General features: G+C 42.9%; 7 protein-coding genes across 8 annotated transcripts; all 7 read left to right on the top strand.

Annotated features, from left to right (window-relative positions):
- Window positions 1-76: 76 nt before the first annotated feature.
- Window positions 77-451, top strand: RB195_024309 (uncharacterized protein; the record flags this gene model as incomplete). The annotated part of the gene is made up of 1 exon (XM_064212026.1): window positions 77-451. One exon carries the CDS (start codon window positions 77-79, stop codon window positions 449-451), a length of 375 nt encoding a protein of 124 aa, XP_064067907.1.
- A 243-nt stretch (window positions 452-694) lies between these two features.
- Window positions 695-1,057, top strand: RB195_024310 (uncharacterized protein; the record flags this gene model as incomplete). Its single annotated transcript, XM_064212027.1, has 2 exons — window positions 695-757; window positions 821-1,057. The coding sequence occupies 2 exons, from the start codon at window positions 695-697 to the stop codon at window positions 1,055-1,057; spliced, it is 300 nt and encodes a 99-aa protein (XP_064067908.1).
- A 96-nt stretch (window positions 1,058-1,153) lies between these two features.
- On the top strand, window positions 1,154-1,564 carry RB195_024311 (uncharacterized protein; the record flags this gene model as incomplete). Its single annotated transcript, XM_064212028.1, has 1 exon — window positions 1,154-1,564. One exon carries the CDS (start codon window positions 1,154-1,156, stop codon window positions 1,562-1,564), a length of 411 nt encoding a protein of 136 aa, XP_064067909.1.
- Window positions 1,565-1,782: 218 nt separating this feature from the next.
- RB195_024312 (uncharacterized protein) lies at window positions 1,783-1,998 on the top strand (the record flags this gene model as incomplete). Its single annotated transcript, XM_064212029.1, has 1 exon — window positions 1,783-1,998. One exon carries the CDS (start codon window positions 1,783-1,785, stop codon window positions 1,996-1,998), a length of 216 nt encoding a protein of 71 aa, XP_064067910.1.
- Window positions 1,999-2,016: 18 nt separating this feature from the next.
- Window positions 2,017-2,412, top strand: RB195_024313 (uncharacterized protein; the record flags this gene model as incomplete). The annotated part of the gene is made up of 1 exon (XM_064212030.1): window positions 2,017-2,412. The coding sequence occupies one exon, from the start codon at window positions 2,017-2,019 to the stop codon at window positions 2,410-2,412; it is 396 nt and encodes a 131-aa protein (XP_064067911.1).
- Window positions 2,413-13,932: 11,520 nt separating this feature from the next.
- RB195_024314 (uncharacterized protein) lies at window positions 13,933-14,738 on the top strand (the record flags this gene model as incomplete). The annotated part of the gene is made up of 3 exons (XM_064212031.1): window positions 13,933-14,042; window positions 14,112-14,308; window positions 14,563-14,738. The coding sequence occupies 3 exons, from the start codon at window positions 13,933-13,935 to the stop codon at window positions 14,736-14,738; spliced, it is 483 nt and encodes a 160-aa protein (XP_064067912.1).
- RB195_024315 (uncharacterized protein) lies at window positions 14,710-15,279 on the top strand (the record flags this gene model as incomplete). Of its 2 annotated transcripts, none has more annotated exons than XM_064212032.1 (1): window positions 14,710-15,279. In XM_064212032.1, one exon carries the CDS (start codon window positions 14,710-14,712, stop codon window positions 15,277-15,279), a length of 570 nt encoding a protein of 189 aa, XP_064067913.1. The 2 variants fall into 2 exon arrangements, with proteins under 2 accessions (XP_064067913.1, XP_064067914.1); XM_064212033.1 differs by having other exon boundaries at window positions 14,803-15,279.
- Window positions 15,280-15,399: the final 120 nt, after the last annotated feature.

A 15,399-nucleotide genomic window follows, 5' to 3' on the forward strand; every position in this document is an offset into this window, starting at 1 on the left:
AACTGGAGAAGAACTGTTCTTAGGAACATGCGACAGTAGAGGTGTTGGTGGAGTTGGCGTCCTCGTCAACACGAGTATGGCAAATAACATCGACTCTTCCGAACAACTAACGACCCGAATCGAACGTCTGCGGATGAGATGTGGTCCAACACCAGCATTGACCATTTTCGTTGCTTACGCTCCAACATCAAGATACGATGAAGAAGAAGTCGAAGCGTTCTATATGGACCTGGAGAAGTTCTACTGGGATGATCATGCCTTCTACAAGGTCATAATTGGCGATTTCTACGCCGAAGTTGGCGCAAGAAGAACGCCGGAGGAACTTCGCATCGGGACCCACGGCCTACAATGCAATGACCAGGGGGAGAGGCTCTCCGAGTTCATCATGATGACTAAAACCATCCATGGGAACTCGCAATTCCAGAAGCCCTCCTCTCTACGCTGGACATAGGAGTCACCCGGTGGAGGGTACCGTAATGAAATAGACCACATCATCGTCAATAAAATTTTCTGCCTGACGGACGTCGCTGTTGTACCAAAGTTCTATACGGGATCGGACCATCGTTTCCTCCGAGGAAGATTTTCCTTCACAAGGAGGGCAGAGAAAGCCGCAAAGTTCAGGGAAAGAAATCACAGAACTATCATCAACTGGGATCTCTTCGCTACGCTAGCCGGCTTTTGGGAAGATTCCGCAATGGACAACATCGACGAGGAATATGACCGGCTTGTTGAACACATTCACGACTGCGCGAAGAAGGTTGGGAGTTTTAAAACCACCAAGAGGCGTCTGTCTCTTTAAACTCTTGAGCTGATACGCCAGCGTGGAGCAGCACTAGCCGCAGGGAACCAAGAACTGACGTCCGAGCTCGCAAGGCTTTGCAGAGAGGCGATAAAGGAGGACCTTAAAAAGAGAAGAGCAGAAGTGCTGGCTGAAGCTGCAGAGGCGGGGAAAAGCATCCGCTATGCCCGTCGAGACTTTGCCAGTCGCAAAACAAGGATGCCTGCTTTCCGGAATCCGAAGGGAACAACCATTGCATCGCGAAGGGGAATAGAATAAATCATCTACGACTTCTACTCTGGTCTCTTCGACCACTGGGGGAAGACGGACAAGTCATTCCAGAGGTTCTCTCGTCCCGAAATACGACATGCTATCATGTCGGTAAGAAATTGTACGGCACCCGGTCCTGACAGAATAAGACCAAAACACCTGAAGAGTCTTCCGCCACTACCCATCAACACCCTGGCGAGGCTCTTTACACGTTATCTGTCGGAATGCAAGGTTCCTAAACAGGGGAAGAACAGCAAGACCGTGTTGTTGTATAAAAAGGGAGATCCACATGACATCGGCAACTATCGTCCAATCTGCCTACTGTCCGTCATCTACAAGCTCTTTACAAGAAGGATCCTTAATAGGATTGAAAAAGTCTTGGATGAAGGACAGCCATGCGAGCAGGCAGAGTTTCGAAAAGGATTCAGCACGATTGACCACACTCACACTATTTCGAAACTCATTGAGATATCACGAGAGTACAAGATGCCGCTCGTCTCACCTTCATCGACTTAAAGAAGGCCCTCGACTCAGTTGAGACGGAAGCGGTCGTGGAAGCCTTGGACAACCAAGGCGTCCCTACTCAGTAAATAAAGGTACTTCGAGAGTTGTACAGTAACTTCACGACCGGAATTTCGCCATTCTACAAGAACATCATCACTGACGCGAAGAGGGGGGTTCGACAGGGTGATACAATTTCACCCAAAATATTCACAGCCACCCTCGAGAACGCAATGCGAAAGATGAAATGGAACGACATGGGAGTGAAGGTTGACGGTCGGCAGCTACACCATTTGCGCTTCGCTGATGACATCGTACTGATGACACCTAGCATCAGCCAAGCGGAACGAATGCTGACCGAATTCGACGAAACATGTGGATGCATCGGTCTTCAGATGAATCTACAAAAGACGATGTTCATGCGGATCGGATGCCCCATTTACGCTTAACGGAACGAACATATCAGAATGCACCTGCTACGTTTATCTGGGTCGGGAATTGAGCATGCTGAACGTCCTGACCCTATAGCTGGGCAGGAGAAGACGAGCGACTTGGGGTGCGTACAAGAGCATCGAGGATGTAGTGAAGAAGACCAGGAACACCCGGCTCACCTTTTCAACACCACCGTACTTCCTGCTTTGACCTATGCTCCGGAAACCTGGGCATTTCGCAAGCAGGAAGAAAACGCGGTGAGCGTCGTTGAACGCGCAATTGAGAGAGTGATGTTAGGAGTATCTCGTTTCATGCAAGTGAGGAACGGGATTCGAAGTTTTCTCCTACGTCAGCGATCGAAGATTGGAGACGCCGCAGCGTTTGCCAAGGAAAGTAAAATACGGTGGGCCGGACACGTGGATGTGCTTTAACGACAACCGTTGGACCAGAGCCGTGAGCGACTGGGTTCCCCGCAATATTAAGCGCACCACAGGAAGACCGCCGGCCCAATGGTCAAATTTCTTCACGAAGTTCTTCAAAGAAAATTATGATGTTCTTCGTGTTCCACACGAAACGAGGAACCACTGGGCGACTCTGGCACGCGACCGGGACAAATAGAAGAATTACTGGCGCCCACTCGACCAGTTCGAAGATCAACGGGAGTTAAGGTGATCAAGGTGATCGCCGCCCATGAAGCAATAAAAAATTTTATTTCAAAAAAAAAATCAAGGTGATTTTGCTTTCATTAATCGTGAGATGTCATCCAGTTGATCTATATCGGATGGGTAAACCTAATGCTTCACGTCCACGCCTAGTAAAAGTCTCTTTCCCCTCTTAGTTCTACCACCGTCGAGCGCTTGCTAATGCGCCTTCTTCGCTGTGCAGACTTTCCCAATGTTTATATCCGCAGAAGTATGACACATGTGAAAGCAAACGAGAGTATGAACTGAGCGTAACAGATGAAAAAGTCAGCGGGAGTGGGTGGTTTACCGTGGCGACCTGAGGCACATCTCTGACATTAAGCGAAGCACATCGGGAAACGCCTAAAGCTGCAAGATGCTTCTTCAACACTAAAATCATACTCATTTAATGCACGCAATCTCGTCAATAAAATGCACCAATTACAAAAGTTTCCCTGCTTGTACATACCCGACCTGAGTTTTATTAGTGAAACTTGGTTAACTACTAAAATTTTGGACTCTGAGCTCGTTGGCAACCTGCCCTATAATATCGATCGTTCGGATCGATCCATGAGAAGAGGAGGTGGAGTGTGCGTTCTTGTCAAGGCATTTATTAGTGCCCAAATCGTTACTCCTGACAACGATCTGAAAGCTGACTTACTCTCCGCTGAAATTTTGTTCGCTGATAACTTGTCGCAACTGCGTTCTATACTCGTATACCGTCCTCTAAATAGTTCTGCTGCTGACGATAAAAAAACTTGTATTGTGGTTATGAATTATCAAACTATTATTCTTGGCGACTTCCGTCTGCATATAGATTGGTTTAACTCCATAGCCATCAACTCATCTTCATCACTTTTCTTAAATTTCTTCACAAGTGCTGGTTTCCAGCAAAATGTGAATCTGCCTACCCACGCTGAAAGGGTTCTTGACATTCTCCTTACACCCAGCACCTACACTCTAGATGTTGAGCTTCTTCCACCGCTAGTCTCATCCAACCACGCAATTGTCCATTTCGAAACATCTGCATCTATGTCAGCTATAAGAATTCCGGTGCCCGGCTTTCCCGCGGCTGATTACTTTTCTTTGAACATTTATTTTTTTGGTGTTGGCGTTAACTCTATTTGGTCAATACTCCTCATTTTCGGATATTTATCTCAGATTCTGCAAGAAAGTTTATGAGGGTCTTGCAGAATTCGTTCCTTTTCAGTTTATTCGCCCTTTTTGTTTGAATCTTCCTAATCAACTGAAAGCCTTATTCTCTCAAAGGCCATGTCTTTTTGAGGAGTTAGACCATCTTTTACATAACCTGCTGTACAAGAAAGTATGTTCTGACATTGACTTCCACATGAAAAGATATCTTTCTTATCGAGAGCGTACCTCAGTGCACAGCGAATCCATGAAACCCTTCTATTTATACTTAAGGCACAAAATGAAGACCAATAGACTTCCTGGTTTTGTGGATCAAAAAGGACTTACTTATATCGGAGATATTGATAAAGCTAATGCCCTGGCTTTACATTTTGCCAGTATCTTTTCTTCAGACTGCAGTAATAACACTCTAGAAATTGTTGGCATAGTTCCTATCCAACAGCAGTGCAGTGTCATATTTTTTCCATCTTTCAGATATCTACAAATATCTATCTACAAATGTGTATAAGGAATGTGCTGCTATACTTTGTGTTGTCCTCTAGCCCATATCTTTAACATCTCACTGCTACTATGTGAAGTTCCGGAGGTGTGGAAAAACGTCATAGTTACAGCGAATCCTAAATCCCCAGGTCTAATCTTCTGAACAATTACCGTCCTACTAGCTTTTACCAACGCCAGTCAAAAATATGGAAAAAAATAATCAGGGATAAAGTATTGTTTGGGGCGGTTGTGGCGCAGTCGGTTAGAGGTCCGTTGTAGCCACACGGTCGAGGGTTCGAAACCGCCCTAGTGTAACCAAGCCTTTCATCCCTCCGGGGTCGATAAATTGGTACCAGACCTATCTGGGAGGATAAAAACACTGATTTGATCACCGGCTGGCTCCCACAAGTCATTGTATAAGCCAGTACGCGTTCCAAAACCTCAACGATTACGAATTCCCGTAAAACGCGTTGGCGCATCCAAAGTGGATTGATACCCCAGTGACTTTATCCTTTTTAAAGTATTGTTTTGGCTAAAGAAGTTCTATCTGACTCCCACTCAACAACATGAGTTTATCGCAGGAGCTTCGACATCTACTAACATAACTGATAGTATTTTTGACTGGTCCTTAACTTGCAAGCAAGGTAGCTCGATAGACATAATATATGTTGACCTGTCAAAAGCCTTCGATAAAGTATGTGAGTCTAAATTGATTGCGAAGCTTAAGCACCTCGGAATACGGGGAAGGAATATATGTTATAGATTGGATGATCTCGTATTTTAACATGCACTTCAGACATCACTGGCTAAAATGTCGGGCTGGGCTTCCAAATGGGATCTGCGCATTAACTACGACAAGTCTCTGGTTACGCATGTAGGTAAAGGGAATGTGGCTGAGTATAGTATGAGTAGAGTAACTCTTAAAATTTGTAAATCTGTAAGAGACTTAAGAAGTTTTATTGATGATGACCTCAACTTCACCGAACATATTGATCATATTGTAAGGAAAGCATACTTCTCTCTTTTTCGGCTATTCTGCTTTGCCCACACCTCTAATTCAACTATTCTGTTTATACAAATCGTTCGTCTTACCTCATCTTGAATGTGGTTCTAAAATTTGGAGCCCCTCAAAGAAAAAACATATAGCAAAGCTCGAAAAGGTGCAAGAGACTTTTATTCGCATGTTATTCAAAAGAATGTCAGCAGACTTAGCACTGACTAGCTACAAGGATCGTCTCAAAAAATTAGGTATGAGCAACTTGATGAACAGACCAATACACGCCGACCTAATGTTCTGTTTTCGAACCCTCAGAAACGAAACCAAGTTAGCGCCCAGCAAGTATTGGTGTTCCAAACCTACTAGTGAAAGAACTGGTGGTTTCAATTTAGATTAAGCTAAAATACAGTATAGAAACTTTGCTCTGTTGTTCAATAACTTCTTCCATAGAACTGCTAGACCGTTGAAGCTCTTACTGCGTGACGTTGTTAAAGTCGAACATAGTAGCATATTCAAGACGAATTTGAAGAAAATTGACGCATGCCTCTGATTCTAGCAATTCTTTGATGTTTGATGCTTTTTGCACAGAGCATGGATCTGGATCACGGATTCCCACCAATGATACCTCTTAGTTGTCTTCTATATTCCTCCATTTTTTGCACTGTTTCTCCCTTAATTATCTTTTTCAGCTTACTGCGAGGCCATTCATTCCCTTCTTCCGACATATGAAGTCTACTCCACTCACTGAAGCTCTATCGCTAACATGGATACTGATATTTTGTGATTAAATCTCTCTTTAATTTGTCCCGCCTTATTACCTCTTCTCTCAATTACTTCAGAATACTCTTACTAAGTTCCGCATCTTTTGGCAGGTTTGGTCTTGACTGCCGCTTGTCTCGATTGTGGTGGTCAGTCGTTTGAGGATCACGAAAGTTGGTGAATCCTCTTCCTTAAGGTCCCCCGTTAGATTTGCTTCTAGTTCCAACGTAGTTTCCCTAGTTCCTCTAGTTCCTTATGCCTTGGGCTAATTTGAGCGTCCGTCCCCTCATGTGCTGATAATTGGATCAATGATAAGCGCTCTGGATGGGGGAGTAGATGTCATGAGAGGATTCTTCACCTTCTTCACCTTAAACTTTGTACTTTTTTGTTCGTAAGATTTTCTATTTCAGACAAAGTGTGTTCCATTTTTTATTTCTTTTCTGGTGCACCATTGGTGCATCTGAATAAATAAATACAAAACATTGCGTCAAAATGAGTGGTAGTGAGTCCTCAAATTTTGGTGAATGCCATTCCGCAGGATTAGGCCGATCACTAGCTTGGTGAAGCTGAGATTGATATGTGATTTTAAGTCTTTCAGGTCTCGAACATAGCCCTTAAGATCACGTATCACACTTACCGCTCAAACTTCCTCTCCACTTTGATTTCTTTAGAAGCAAGAAATACTTCTATTTGTCTCTATAACAAGCAAGATCGCTTACTGGCTGCACTTTTCGAGAGGAAACAGAGAGCATCAAGTTAAAAAAAAGAAACAACACAGCGAATGGATCATTGTGGATGGTGTTCTTATGATTGGCCCAAAATTGCGTCGGTTTCAGTCCAACCATAATTGAAACCCATCAGGGATTTGGCTCACTTTTGTAACTTCTGGTGAAACTTCCTTGAACTTCTTTTCTGGTGAATATGGCGAAAGTTGTTTAAATGTAGAAAGAAGTTTTTACATGACGAGAGAGATTAGCATGATCATTTCATAAACTCTAACTCAATTGGAGAAACCACAAGAAAGACAGTCAGCTTGCCTCCAATGTTTCTAATAGTTCGCAATCATTTGAACACTGCGACAATTGGATCAAGTCGATACATGTAATTGGACAGGTTCAACAGGGCGACACATTCTCAACCAAAATGTTCACTACTACTATCGGGAACGTGTTCATTTCACGTCGATTATGCTCAGGGTCAAGCGCGTGTTGAGATTTTCTCAACAGGGGGTCGTAAGAGGGGTGTTGGGGGAGGAAGTCGTAAGGCTTGTCAGCAGAGGAGAACAAATGAAGAGATCAAGGAGAAAAAGACGATGGGATTGTCGATTACAAATAAACTCATATTAAAGTATGCAAAATGTTAGGAAAATAGATGGCGTGAAGTATTTTTTTTAAATATTTTGCTGGCATAATTTCACTTCTTTGTCTGGAACTAGTTTGGGAAAATACTAAACCAATGAAGGACATCCAGATTGCGATAAAAGCGAAGGGCCATGAGTACGAAAGCTAGAAAAAGAGTGTAAATTATACGATGCGTCCTGAACGAAGCCTTGCGGCCTTGCTTTTAAGTGAGTTGCTTCAAAAAAAACTTTGACCAAGAAAATGGGAACTATTGAGTGTGTAGCCGTTTTATAGGGACTGTCAGAGATCAATCTCAGGTAAAAGTGGAATTTTTGCATTTAGTCTACGAGAGTTAAAAGAGTACATTTCTCATCCGACAGTGACGATCTCCTTATCACACGAAAAAGCAATTTCGATGTTGTTGCTGAAAAAAGACATCTATAGGCGCAATCAGGGATAAAATTAGTACAAAGTACGTTCAACGAGCTTCTGAATACCAGCGTCCAAATTGAATTTTATGCAGTAGAGCTGGCGGCAATTTGTAGGGAGCATTTTCTTCTATGTTCCTACAAAGCTTGGTGCTTCTAGCTTTCCTAATTTTTTTTGAATCCTAGTCGAGAAAAATTCTAAATTTTGCCTCAAATTTTCGAGTTTTTCTCAACTAGCTTTTGAGAGAACCATAACACCTACAGGGAGCAAAATTAGCAGTTAAAGGTTTCGCATAGTGCTCTATCAAAATATGGTATCGAATTTTTCAACCGCGGTACCGTAATCTCGCAACAGAAAAAAGTGCGAATTCTCAGATTTTCGACAACGCGTTAAAATCTGTATCACTTCAGACAGTCCGTTAACTCAGCTCGTTGTTCATAAAGACCGATTCCGTTTAAAGTATGTTGTAGAAGACGATGTAGAAGACTATCACATCTCATTTTTACTTTTTCCCAGATAGTTTTTGTTCTCTCAAAAACTTGTCGAGGAAAATTTGAGAAAATGCGATGTGATAATCTTCTACAGGTAGTCTTCTACAACATAGCTCTAAACGGAATCGGTCTTTATGACCAAAGAGGTCCGTTAACACTGTCTAAAGTGATATCAGTTTTTAATTTTTTGTCGAAAATCTGAGAATTCGCACTTTTTTCTGTTGCGAGATTACGGTACCGCGGTTGAAAAATTCGATACCATATTTTGATAGAGCACTATGCGAAACCTTTAACTGCTAATTTTGCTCCCTGTAGGTGTTATGGTTCTCTCAAAAGCTAGTTGAGAAAAACTCGAAAATTTGAGGCAAAATTTAGAATTTTTCTCGACTAGGATTCAAAAAAAATTAGGAAAGCTAGAAGCACCAAGCTTTGTAGGAACATAGAAGAAAATGCTCCCTACAAATTGCCGCCAGCTCTACTGCATAAAATTCAATTTGGACGCTGGTATTCAGAAGCTCGTTGAACGTACTTTGTACTAATTTTATCCCTGATTGCGCCTATAGATGTCTTTTTTCAGCAACAACATCGAAATTGCTTTTTCGTGTGATAAGGAGATCGTCACTGTCGGATGAGAAATGTACTCTTTTAACTCTCGTAGACTAAATGCAAAAATTCCACTTTTACCTGAGATTGATCTCTGACAGTCCCTATAAAACGGCTACACACTCAATAGTTCCCATTTTCTTGGTCAAAGTTTTTTTTGAAGCAACTCACTTAAAAGCAAGGCCGCAAGGCTTCGTTCAGGACGCATCGTATAATTTACACTCTTTTTCTAGCTTTCGTACTCATGGCCCTTCGCTTTTATCGCAATCTGGATGTCCTTCATTGGTTTAGTATTTTCCCAAACTAGTTCCAGACAAAGAAGTGAAATTATGCCAGCAAAATATTTAAAAAAATACTTCACGCCATCTATTTTCCTAACATTTTGCATACTTTAATATGAGTTTATTTGTAATCGACAATCCCATCGTCTTTTTCTCCTTGATCTCTTCATTTGTTCTCCTCTGCTGACAAGCCTTACGACTTCCTCCCCCAACACCCCTCTTACGACCCCCTGTTGAGTTTAACGACAACCGTTGGACCAGAGCCGTGAGCGACTGGGTTCCCCGCAATATTAAGCGCACCGCAGGAAGACCGCCGGCCCAATGGTCAAATTTCTTCACGAAGTTCTTCAAGGAAAATTATGATGTTCTTCGTGTTCCACGCGCAACGAGGAACCACTGGGCGACTCTGGCACGCGACCGGGACAAATGGAAGAATTACTGGCGCCCTCTCGACCAGTTCGAAGATCAACGGGAGTTAAGGTGATCAAGGTGATCGCAGCCCATGAAGCAATAAAAAATTTTTAATAAATAGGATCAAAGAAACAAATTGGACGTTTAATAATTAAATCAGGTATTATAATACAGCAAATATTAATGAACAGTGCTGTAATGAATATTAATGTAAAGTGCCGCGAGTAAAATAAAAATATGTGATATAATATAGACCCCACTGATAGCTCACCGTAAGGATTAGAAGTAAGTCAGTACATATGTGCACATATAAATTGAAAAGATGAGAAGGTCTCAACGTGTATTGGACGACACAATTCTTCTTATGACAGTGATTACAAACGGTCGGGACTTCGATCCCCGCAAGTACCATTATTTTTGCAATTGGAAACGACGGAGAACACATTTTAAAACCATTTTTACACTATTTCCTGCTATTTACAAACAATTTTACTCAGTCACTCCATAAAAACGAACGGTTGAGAGTTCAGAAAAATGAATCCAGTTCAATCCATTTTTCCCATTTTTTGCAAAAGAGAGAAAAAAACAACTACCGACATAAATCACATTCTAAAAGCATTTTCTCTCTAATTTCTACTTCCTACACACAATTCCACTCATTTACAATGATTGAAGACGATCAATGGTTCGATCTCCGCGCGGATCTTGATTTTTGTAAATCCGAAAAAAAATTACTGAGAAGAACACTTTGCAGACAGTTATTCTGAAGTTGTATTTAGAGCACTTTTCGCCGCATATAGGTGTTATTTGGTGGTTATTTTAGCGACTAAAGCTAGGCCCTGATTGGAAATTACTGCAGGACTGGTCGGATTTTAGTAGCTTGAAATAATTATGAATAAGAGACTGTAGAAGAGACGGAGAAAGACAAGGATAGCCGCTTTCTGTAAACGAAAATTTGCGCCATAAAAAGGTATTTTAACCTTTTTATGGCGCAAATTTTCGTTTACAGAAAGCGGCTATCCTTGTCTTTCTCCGTCTCTTCTACAGTCTCTTATTCATAATTATTTCAAGCTACTAAAATCCGACCAGTCCTGCAGTAATTTCCAATCAGGGCCTAGCTTTAGTCGCTAAAATAACCACCAAATAACACCTATATGCGGCGAAAAGTGCTCTAAATACAACTTCAGAATAACTGTCTGCAAAGTGTTCTTCTCAGTAATTTTTTTCGGATTTACAAAAATCAAGATCCGCGCGGAGATCGAACCATTGATCGTCTTCAATCATTGTAAATGAGTGGAATTGTGTGTAGGAAGTAGAAATTAGAGAGAAAATGCTTTTAGAATGTGATTTATGTCGGTAGTTGTTTTTTTTTTCTCTTTTGCAAAAAATGGGAAAAATGGATTGAACTGGATTCATTTTTCTGAACTCTCAACCGTTCGTTTTTATGGAGTGACTGAGTAAAATTGTTTGTAAATAGCAGGAAATAGTGTAAAAATGGTTTTAAAATGTGTTCTCCGTCGTTTCCAATTGCAAAAATAATGGTACTTGCGGGGATCGAAGTCCCGACCGTTTGTAATCACTGTCATAAGAAGAATTGTGTCGTCCAATACACGTTGAGACCTTCTCATCTTTTCAATTTATATGTGCACATATGTACTGACTTACTTCTAATCCTTACGGTGAGCTATCAGTGGGGTCTATATTATATCACATATTTTTATTTTACTCGCGGCACTTTACATTAATATTCATTACAGCACTGTTCATTAATATTTGCTGTATTATAATACCTGATTTAATTATTAAACGTCCAATTTGTTTCTTTGATCCTATTTATTAAAAATTTTTTATTGCTTCATGGGCTGCGATCACCTTGATCACCTTAACTCCCGTTGATCTTCGAACTGGTCGAGAGGGCGCCAGTAATTCTTCCATTTGTCCCGGTCGCGTGCCAGAGTCGCCCAGTGGTTCCTCGTTGCGCGTGGAACACGAAGAACATCATAATTTTCCTTGAAGAACTTCGTGAAGAAATTTGACCATTGGGCCGGCGGTCTTCCTGCGGTGCGCTTAATATTGCGGGGAACCCAGTCGCTCACGGCTCTGGTCCAACGGTTGTCGTTAAAGCGCATCCACGTGTCCGGTACACCTTATTTTGCTTTCCTCGGCAAACGCGGCGACGTCTCTAATCTTCGATCGCTGACGTAGGAGAGAACTTCGAATCCCGTTCCTCACTTGCATGAAACGAGATACTCCTAGCATCACTCTCTCAATTGCGCGTTCAATGACGCTCACCGCATTTTCTTCCTGCTTGCGAAATGCCCAGGTTTCTGAAGCATAGGTCAAAGCAGGAAGCACGGTGGTATTAATGAGGTGATCACGAGCCGGGTTCTTTGTCTTCTTCACTACTCCTTGATGCTCTTTCCTATACGCTCCTCAAGCCGCTCGGACCCCTTTCTTCATGTCATTAATGATGTTCTTGTAGAATGGCGAAATTCCGGTCATGAAGATTTGATTGTCCAATGCCTTCATGACCGCTTCCGCCTCAACTGGGTCTACTATGCCTTTAGGTCGAAAAAGGTCAGACATAGCGGCATCTCGTACTCTAGTGATACCTCGATGAGGTAACGTAACGAGTCTTGCCAGAGTGTGATGAGAACTGGCGGAAGATTCTTCAGATGTTCAGATCTTATCCTGTCGGGATCAAGTGCCGTACGACTCCTTACCGAAATGATAATATGTCGTACTTCGGACGGAAGAACCTCTGAAATGACATTTCCATCTTTCCTCAGATAGTGAGAAGGCACGGACATGGCTGTTGAAAAGATCCTAGTAGAATTCGTGGGCGATTTCTATCCATTTCCCTCCTCAATGTTATGGTCCCCGGAGAGAGTCATCTTCGTCTTGCGATTGGCGAATTCTTGAGTGACGTAATGTTTTTTTCCACCTCTGCAGCTTTACCCAACATTTCTGCTCTTTCCGCTTTGTGGTCTTCTCTTATCGCCTCTCTGCAAAGCCTTGAGGGCTCGAACGTGAGTTCTTGGTTGCCTGCGGCTCGAGGTCACATATTTGGTCTGAAGTTTCCAAAGAGAAGCGTCTCTTGGTGGTTTTCTATGCTTTTCACTGCGAAATTTTTCTGGAATTGAAATTTCCCATGGATGGTCTTAGTAGTCATGATAAACTCGGAAGGCTTCTCTCCCTGTATAGAGGACAGTGGGTTCCGATATGAAGCTCTTCAGGCTTTTTTCTGGGGTAGATTTTTTGTGTTGAAATCACCAATTATGACCTTCTAAAGGGTATAATCTTCTCGGTAGAACTTCTCCAGGTTTTGAAAGGCTTCAACTTCCTCTACTTTGTAGCGTGGAGTTGGAGCGTAAGCGACGAAGATTTTCAAAGCTGGCGTTGGACAACACCTTTTCATCCGCAGACGTCCGATTCAGGTCGTAAGTTATTCGAAAGGGTCGATGTTCTTGCCATACGTTGACGAGGCCACCAACTCCTTACTATTAACTTCTTACTGTCGTATGTTCCCGAGAGCAGTTCTTCCCCAGTTTCATATACGGCGTTCAGTTGATGGCGTAGTCTCGTCTCAGTCATTCCGATGACCTCGTGCTTACTCATCCTGCTTCGGAATCAGGAGACTTTCCAATTACAGTGGAATGCATAGAATTTTAAAACACAAGGTTGCAGGCCTCTAGTCCCATGAGTTTCTGAGAGAACGTTGCGTTCTCCCGTAGTAGACAGGTGGAGCTTATTTGTTGGAGGCGACTCCGAACGCCATCCTTTGCACCTCCCAGTCACTTGCCAGTCACTTGATTGCAGGCATTTGGCCGGACCGACGTGCGGGATACAAGGATGATATTTTTTAATTTTTTTATGCAAAATACAGTAATATAAAAGATAGGGACTAGGGGCCAAGAAACTGCCCATGGGTTTTAAAATTATCTTCATCTTACAGTAATGAGAAAGAGTCTCCTGATTCCGGAGGAAAGCCTGGTACGGTAGCGCCAGGTAGGACGGGGTTGCAGGAGTCATGTAGGTTACCGAAACAGAAAAGGACAAGAATGACGATCTGTAATTGTAACGCCCGAACGCATGCATCGGACGCGGCCATTGAAGATCTGGTGATGCAAGACAGGAAGTTTAAGTACGTCGTCATCGGACTGACCGAGACGAGGCGATGCCATCCACTGAACGCCGTGTATGACTTTGGAGAAGAACTGTTCTGAGGAACATGCGATAGTAGAGGAGTTGGTGTCCTCGTCAAAACGAATATAACAGTAAACATCGACTCTTGCGAACAACTGACGACCCGAATCGGACGTCTGCGGATGAGAAGCTGTGGTCCAACACCAGCTTTGACAATCTTCGCTGTCGCATACGCTCCAACATCAAGCTACGAAAAAGAAGAAGTCGAAGCTTTGTATATGGACATAGAGAAGTTCTACAGAAAAAAATCATATCTTCTGCATGGTCATAATTGCTGATTTTATTGCCAAATTGGCCCCAGAAGAACGCCTGGAGGACTTCACATCGGAACCCATGGCCTTCAATGGAGTGAACAGGGAGAAAAACTTTCCGAGCTCATCATGACGACTAAGACCATCCATGGGAACTCGCAAATCCAGAAGCCCTCCTCTCTACGTTGGACGTGGGAGTCACCCGATGGAGGGTATCATAATGAAATTGACCATCGTCATCGACATCGTCAGTTAGAGGTTTTGCCTGACGGATGCCGCTGTTGTACCAAAGTTTTATACGTGATCGGACCATTGCCTTCTTCGAGGAAAATTTTCCTCCACACGGAGAAAAGAAAAGGCGAGAAATTCACCAAGAGAACTCCCAGAACTAACACTGACTGGAAGCTCAACTTGTAGAACATCTTTTCAAGTGTACGAGGAAAGCGAAGAGTTTCAAAACCACCAATAAACGCTTGTATCCGAAAACCCTAGAATTGATAGGTGAGCGTGGAGCTGCACGTGCTGCAGGCAACCAAGAATTCACGTCCAAGCTCACAAAGCTTGCCAGAGAGGCGATAAAGGAGGACCTCAAAGAGAGAAGAGCAGAAGTGTTGGCTGAAGCTGCAGAGGTGGAACAGAGCATTCCTTATGCCCCGTCGGAACTTCGCCAATCGTAAAGCAACAATGACTGCTCTTTGGACCCCAGATGGAACAAGTACAGCATCGAGAAGAGGGAAGGGAATGATCATTCACGACTTCTACTTGGATCTCTTCGACAGTCACGTCCACTTGCCTCCTCACCATCTGAGGGAAGATGGACATGTCATTCCAAAGGTCCTCTCTTCCGAAGTCCGACATGCCATCATGTCGGTGAAGGATCGTACTTCACCCGGCCTCGGCAGAATCAAGCCTGAACATCTGAAGTACCCACCGCCAGCCCTCATGAACACACTGGCGAGGCTCTTCACTCGTTATTTGTCGGAATGCAAGGTCCCTGAGCAATGCAAAACCAGCAAGACGGTGCTGTTGTATAAGAAGGGAGACCCACAAGACATCGGCAACTATCGTCCAATCTGCATGCTGTCTGTCACCTATAAGCTCTTCACAAGAGTAATCCTAAACAGGATAGAAAGAACATTAGATGAAGGACAGTCACGCGGGCAAGCAGGGTTCCGAAAAGGGTTCAGTACTACTGACACACAGTTTCAAAACTCATAGAAGTATCGCGAGAGTACAAGATGTCGCTGTGTCTCAAAATCATCGATTTGAAGAAAGCCTTTGATACAGTTGTAACATATAGAACATATTTTATATATTAGGCCTATCATCTTGATCACA

The sequence above is a fragment of the Necator americanus genome, chromosome X (assembly GCF_031761385.1).
Source record: "Necator americanus strain Aroian chromosome X, whole genome shotgun sequence".
Taxonomy (NCBI): domain Eukaryota; kingdom Metazoa; phylum Nematoda; class Chromadorea; order Rhabditida; family Ancylostomatidae; genus Necator; species Necator americanus.